We start from the raw sequence: 6902 nt of genomic DNA, 5'->3' as shown, positions 1-6902 counted from the left end.
TTTTTTTTTTTTTTGGCAGTTTTTGGCCATGGCTGGGTTTGAACCTGCCACCTCCAGCATGTGGAGCCAGTGCCCCACTCCTTTGAGCCACAGGCGCCGCCTCATGCATTCTTAAATAGATGATTGCATGATGCAAAAACCATGTAATAGTTGGCCATACCCCAAAATTGAGGCATTCTCCTGAGAGTCTAATGATTTTAAAAAGTGCATGGCAGAATTAGGCCAAGTGGTCATCACTATATGTCCCAAAACAAAGAATACACAAAAACAACTATAACATATAATACTTTCCGGTGTCACTAAAAATTTTTTAAAGCTTTTTCTGATGCCAAACAATACATAAACATTGAAATATAAGGCACATAAATATGGACAGAAATTCTAAGCAGCAGGAACAGTACACAAGGCACATCAATATGGACAGTCAATAGACAGGTTTGGCTGTAGAGAAGTAGAGAGCAGTGAGTTAGATCAAAAGGGCCATTTAACTATGAAAGCTATACCAAGGTAGGGACCTTAATTTCTATCCTAAAGGCAATAAAAGAAGTACCTCCTTCATTGAAAACAAGGTAAGAGCATGAGCTATGATGCCACCACACTTTACCAAGGGTGACTGTCTCAAAAAAAAAGAAAAATTAGCCAGGTGTTGTGGGGGGGTGCCTACAGTCTCTACTACTTAGGAGGCTGAGGCAGGAGAATCACTTTCAGAGCATGTGGTCTGAAGCATAAGAAGAATGATTTCAATACTCAGAAAGGCAGTGGCGGCTCGTCACCCATAGCACAGTGGTTATGGCACCAGCCACATACACTGAAGTTGGCGGGTTTAAACCCTGCCCGGGCCACCTAACCAACATTGACAATTGCAACAAAAAACAGCTGGGAATTGTAGCAGGTGCCTGTAATCCCAGCTACTTGGGAGGCTGAGGCAAGAGAATTGCTTGAGCCCAAGAGTTTGAGGTTGCTGTGAGCTATGACACCACAGCACTCTACCAAGGGTGACATAGACTCTGTCTCAAAAGAAAAAAGAAAAATGCAGTGGCAAATAAGCGTTCCAAATGAAGGGACCAACAAACATGGAAGAGAATATTAAAAAACGATGACCAATGTGGCCAAATGGAATCCACATAACGAAGGGCTTCAATTATCTAAGGAATTTATACTTAATTATGTAGGTAGTGGAAGCCAGTCATGGTTTTGAATAAAGGAGGGCCTTACTACAGCTACATGTAAGGAAATGAATGTGCTAGACATAGTGGTTGGTGCCTGTAATCCTGGTACACTGGGAAGCCAAGGCAGGAGGATCCCTTGTGCTCAGGAGTTCTACCAGTCTGAGCAAACACAAGAGCAAGACTCCAACCATCTCTACTAAAAACAGAAAAATTATGTAATTCTACCACTTTGGATTCAAGACCACCTTGAGCAAGAGTGAAACCCTGCCTCTAAAAATAGCTGGGTGTTGTGGCAGACAGCTGTAGTCCAGCTACTGGAGAAGCTGAAGCAAGAGTATTGCTTAAGCCCAAGAGTTTGAGGTTGCTGTAAGCTATGATGCCACCTCACTCTACCAACGGTGACAAAGTGAGACTCTGTCTCAAAAAAAAAAGAAAAGAAAAAAGAAAAATTAGCCAGGTGTTGTGGGGGTACCTATAGTCTCAACTACTTGGGAGGCTGAAGCAGGAGAATCACTTCAACCCAGGAGTTTGAGGTTGCTGTGAGCTAGGCTGATGTCATGGCACTGTAGCCTAGGTAAGGAGACTTCTGTCTCAAAAAAAAAAAAAAAAAAAAGAGAAAAGAAAGAAAATGAATGTGACAATAATGCTGAGGGTGCAACAAAGCAGGACAGGCTGAAGATAGGAAACCAGATGAGGAGGCCCTGGCCACATTATAGTAAGGTGACCAGATGTCCCACTCTTTAACAATTTGTCCTGTGTCCCACGGTGTTTTTAAAAAGTCCCAATTTTTGGAAAGAATGCACGACAAGCTAGGGAACAGCAGGACAACGAGAAGGGAATATATGGTTTTCCGGCTGCTGAAAAGGTTAATGTTACTCCATTTGGGAATGAAGAGGTTAATCTAACTTCATTTGGAAATGAAAAGGCTAGTGTAAACTCCCTACTCCCCTCCTGGGCAAGGTCACCTAGGTGGACCAGTGCCCTACTCCTTTGAGCCACAGGTGCTGCCCTATACATAATTTTTTTTAATGTATTATATTTGTAAATTGTACTTATGTTGAAATTAATATATATATATATATATTACAATACTATTTTTGCATTCTATGAAAATTTTTGTTGCTCCACATAGACCAAATTTTTAATTAAGACACCTCCCTCACCCCTCCCCCGTCAATGGTGTTCCCCTTTACCAATGTTAAAATCTGGTCACCTTACATCATAGCTGAGTGGTGAAAAGGCCACAGGAACCCCATTTTATACTTCCGGGTCTTTCTACCCATTCCCAATACCTGAAATATTTTACTTTGCCTTTTCACAATCTGCAGACCCTCACTCACAGGTTCCTAGGGATTAAAACCTAATACCAGTTACTATTTATATATAGGCTATAGGAAGTAAAATGTTTCAACTCTTTAGATAATCTCTTTTAAACAAAAAGCTCAAAGTATTAGCAACATGCATGGTTCACATCAAAAAAGATGTTGCAAATTTAAAGATTTACCTTCTTTTAATATATTAAATTTTGGCACTACTTAAAAAAGAACATCGAATTATTTTAGGCAATGAAAGAAACTGTAACATGTTTTAAACAGTGCTACCTAGAATGTCATGAAAACAACTGAAAATAAATATTGTCATTTTATCTAATTTTTAGCTAATAGTTATGCACTTCCCAGGTGAACAATTAACTAATGTAAAAGTAAGCCAGAAATGCATATACAAGCATTTTAATTATAGATTCACCATACCTCTTCATTTGATAACTGGGCTGAAGATTCTTCTTGAGTTAAAGCACACACTACTGGTATTTTTACTTCTTCCTCAACATCTGTTTTTTTATGATCTTTTCTCTTATTGAGTCTTTGTTGTTCATCATTCTCCTAAAGGTTAAGAAGAAAAAACATATTTTATGCAGGTAATCTACTTAATAAATTATATAACCTTTAACCACTCAAAACAAAACTGTTTTTAGTCTTATGATTAGAGAAAACTGGACACACAAAGGATCTCTAGTTACTGAAAACATATTTTAATACCATGAGCACAAAGTAACAACCCTGGGATAAAGAAGAAATTAGGAAACAGCTTACAAGTATACTATGTGAAAAAAGCAACAAAAGAAAGCAAAATCTCTATCTTCAAATGAGCCAAGAAAGAAAATTTTACATAGAACATTCCCTTTGTTTATTGAAGAAAAAAATTAAGAAAACGTTGTAACATTATATATCCACAGGGAAAGGGGAAAGGAAAGGGAGGGGAGGGAGAGGATGGGTGGAGGGAGGGTGATTGGTGGGATCACGCCTATGATTTAACCTATAAGGGTACATGTGAATCTTACTAAATGTAGAATATAAATGTCTTAACATAACAACTAAGAAAATGACATGAAGGTTATGTTAACCAGATGGATGACGGTATTCCAAATTGTATATAGAAACAACCCACTGTACCCCAGGATAGTATTAATGTACACAGCTATGACTTAATAAAAAAATAAAAAGAAAAGAAAAGAAAATCAGGCCAGGCATGTAGCTCATGCCTGTAATCCTAGCACTTTGGGAGGCCAAGTTGGGAGGATTGCGTGAGACCAGGAGTTCAACACCAGAATGAGCAAGAGCAAGACCCCATATCTCTAAAAAATAAAAAACTTAGCCAGGCTTATTGGCACATGCTTGTAGTTCTAGCTACTTGAGAGGTTGAGGCGGGGAGATTGCTTAAGCCCAGGAGTTTGAGATTGCAGTTAAATTATGATGATGTCACTTTACTCTCTAGCCTGAGCAACAGAATGAGACCCTGTCTCCAAGAAAAGGAAAAGAAAAAAACAAGTACAACGTAATATAAAATACAAAAAGAATGATTAAAGTTGATGTAATAATTCACTCAAAGATAAATAAAATATCTTCAATCCCCCCCCCTCAGTCTAGTGAGTAGAGACGAGTATGCAAATAATCACTATACAAGTATGTACAAGGTTCTATATAAGGAGAAAAACAATGACTGATTTCATCTCACAGGAGGCCCAGAAGTAACATTTGAGCTGTATTTTTAAAGACCAGCAAGATAAACTTGCCCTTTGCATGAGAGGAGACAGGCAAGGGTTCCAGGGAGAAAGAAAGCACATACAAAAGACAAAGGCTTGGGAAAGCAAGCCAGTGGGGAATACTGAGTAATCTGGTGTGAATGAAAAACGGGCAGGCCCAAGAGATGTGAGGGACTTGGAGAATGGGGTGGTAATTAAGTGCTTAGACTCTGGAATGAGAGATTGGCTCAAACCTCAGATCTGCCATTCCCTGCCCCCCAGCATGTTTCCTAATCTGGAACACAGCAAATGTGTAATTGTGGTCCCTACCTCACATAGAGTTTTGTTTTGTGAAAACCATTTGAGATAAAGCCTGGCACAATGCTAGCACACAAGAGCTCAATAAATGTTTTAAAAGGCCTTAAATGACCATCTTAGTAAAGTTTAGACTGTTTTTATGGGCAACAGAGGAGGCATGGTAAGACTCATACTTTAAAATATGCCAACTGTGTGTACACACAGGATGAGTAAGTCAGAACTAAGCGATAAAAAAGAAAATAAAAAAGAAACTTTTTTTTTTTATTGAATGGTAACTATGTACATTAATGCACTTCTGGGGTACAGTGTGGTGTTTTAACATACAATTTGAAACATTTCCATCAAACTGGTTAACATAGTAAAAAAGAAACTTTTGAAAAAATCTAACATTAAGTCATATAAGGCAATTTGAAATATTGCTTAAAATACCTAGAAAGGCACAAAGGCACTGAACACTTTTCTGTATCTGTCCTAGAGTATGTGCCCACATATGCTGCATCGTCAAGGATATTAGTTCTAATACTATTGAGATGAGCCAAAAAAAGAGTCAGGGGACCACCCAGATACCCACTGCAAGGATTAAGTAAATTATGGTACCTTTATGGTACCAGTTAACAAGAATGAGATAGAACTCTGATATAAAAATAAATCCAGGATAATCCTGTGAGAAAAATTAATTAGAGAATAAATACTTTTAGTATGATTGCAAGAGTTGTATGGGGGTAGGGTATAACCACCCTAAACACACACTCATAAACATACAGAACTGGTCTGGAAGATTCCCAACCAAACTGGTAAAAGTGGTTACTTCTGGGAAGGTATAGAAGATTTCATGGGGATTTTTACTTGATCGCTTTATATTTACTTTCTTGTTTCACTTTGTATTTAAAACAAAAAAATTAATGTATTTGTGAATTATTCATATAATTTAAATAATTTTTTAAAGATAAGGAGAAAACAGGACCTTGGGTATGCAGCACTCTGAACACCTGCCTTTTCTATCACTCAGCCTCTCCATCTATATCATGTCACATTCTAATAAGGTTTTTAAAGCAATGTCACCAAACACTTGGCCTAGGCTGACAGAAGTCAGGAGCCCGAGGAATACCAGATAACAGTGTAGAGAAAGATTTTCTCACAAATTTGTACTGCTACATCTTGCAGTTTCTGAAGATCATTTTTAAACCAGTTTTTTCCCCAAACTAAGCTATTCCTAAAGTTAAAAAACAAAACTCAATGCAGCTACTGTGTTTTTTAAAGTGGCACACATTAGGCCAGGAGCGGTTGCTCAAACCTGTAATCCTAGCACTTTGGGAGACTGAGGAGAGTGGATTGCTTGAGTTCAGAAGTTGGAGATCAGCCTGAGCAAGAATGAGACCGTCTCTAAAAATAGCCAGGCATCATGACAGGTGCCTGTAGTCCCAGTTACTTGAAGGCTGAGGCAGGAGAATCACTTCAGCCCAAGAGTTTGAGGTTGCTGCGAGCTATGATATCACAGCACTCTACCCAAGGTGACAAAGTGACACTCTGTCTCAAAAAATTTAAAAATAAAAATAAAAAATAAAATAAAGATGCACACATCACCTTGTTTCAGTTTGTCAATCTCTAGCATATATAAGGTAATGCAATCACGTGTGTATGTGGGGAAAATGTTTTTAACAAATCAAACAAGTCTTAGAAAACTACTATTCACCTGATCTTTCTTCTTTAGTTCTTCAACTTGTCGGAGCTGTTCTGAAGTTAGCACAATCTCCATTCGCTGCATGTCTCTCATCAGTAAACGCTGAGATTCCAGAAATTGGTCATTGGCCTTCTGCCATGTATGTTTTAACTGGTTGTGTTGCTGTCGCTCTTGCTCCAAGAGATGGCAAACTGTTTAGGAATCGCCCCCCCCATTAAAAACACTGAATTTTAATGGTAGGCAATTTCTTTAGCACAGGGCTATTAGCCCAGGTCTGGCCACTGGTCCATGTGTCTGGGATTCTGTCCTTGACTGGCACCAAGGGGCAACCTGTAGTTGAAAATGGCAGCTATGGGCCAGGCGCATTGGCTCACGCCTATAATCCTAACACTTGGAAAGCCAAGGCAGGTGGATTGCTTGAGCTCAGGAATTTGAGACCAGCCTGAGCAAAAGCAAGACCCTGTCTCCCCTAAAAAAAAAAAAATAGAAAGAAACTGGCTCAGCACCCATAATTCAGTAGTTAGGGCACTGGCCACATGTACCGGGGCTGGTTAGTTCAAACCTGGCCTGGGCCTGCTAAACAACAATGACAACTACAACAAAAAAATAGCTAGGCATTATGGCAGGCACCTGTAGTCCCAGCTACTTGGGAGGCTGAGGCAAGAGAATCACTTAAGCCCAAGAGTTTGAGGTTGCTATGAGCTGTGATGTC

The 6902-nt window shown here is 39.1% G+C and overlaps 1 protein-coding gene across 1 annotated transcript in view; it reads right to left on the bottom strand.

Annotated features, from left to right (window-relative positions):
- The window catches only part of RABEP1 (rabaptin, RAB GTPase binding effector protein 1), a 110111-nt gene that overhangs the window by 36738 nt on the left and 66471 nt on the right, over positions 1-6902 (bottom strand). The window contains exons 7-8 of the mRNA XM_012805947.2: positions 6203-6381; positions 2921-3052 (exon numbers count right to left, since the gene is read on the bottom strand). Coding sequence (XP_012661401.2) covers positions 2921-3052; positions 6203-6381 — 311 coding nt within the window. The remainder of the gene's footprint in view (positions 1-2920; positions 3053-6202; positions 6382-6902) is intronic.

Source organism: Otolemur garnettii, unplaced genomic scaffold (genome assembly GCF_000181295.1).
Source record: "Otolemur garnettii isolate 467f Iridium unplaced genomic scaffold, OtoGar3 scaffold00046, whole genome shotgun sequence".
Classification (NCBI taxonomy): domain Eukaryota; kingdom Metazoa; phylum Chordata; class Mammalia; order Primates; family Galagidae; genus Otolemur; species Otolemur garnettii.
The sequence above is the reverse complement of the archived record's forward strand: the minus strand, read 5'-3'. Positions and strand labels throughout refer to the sequence as shown.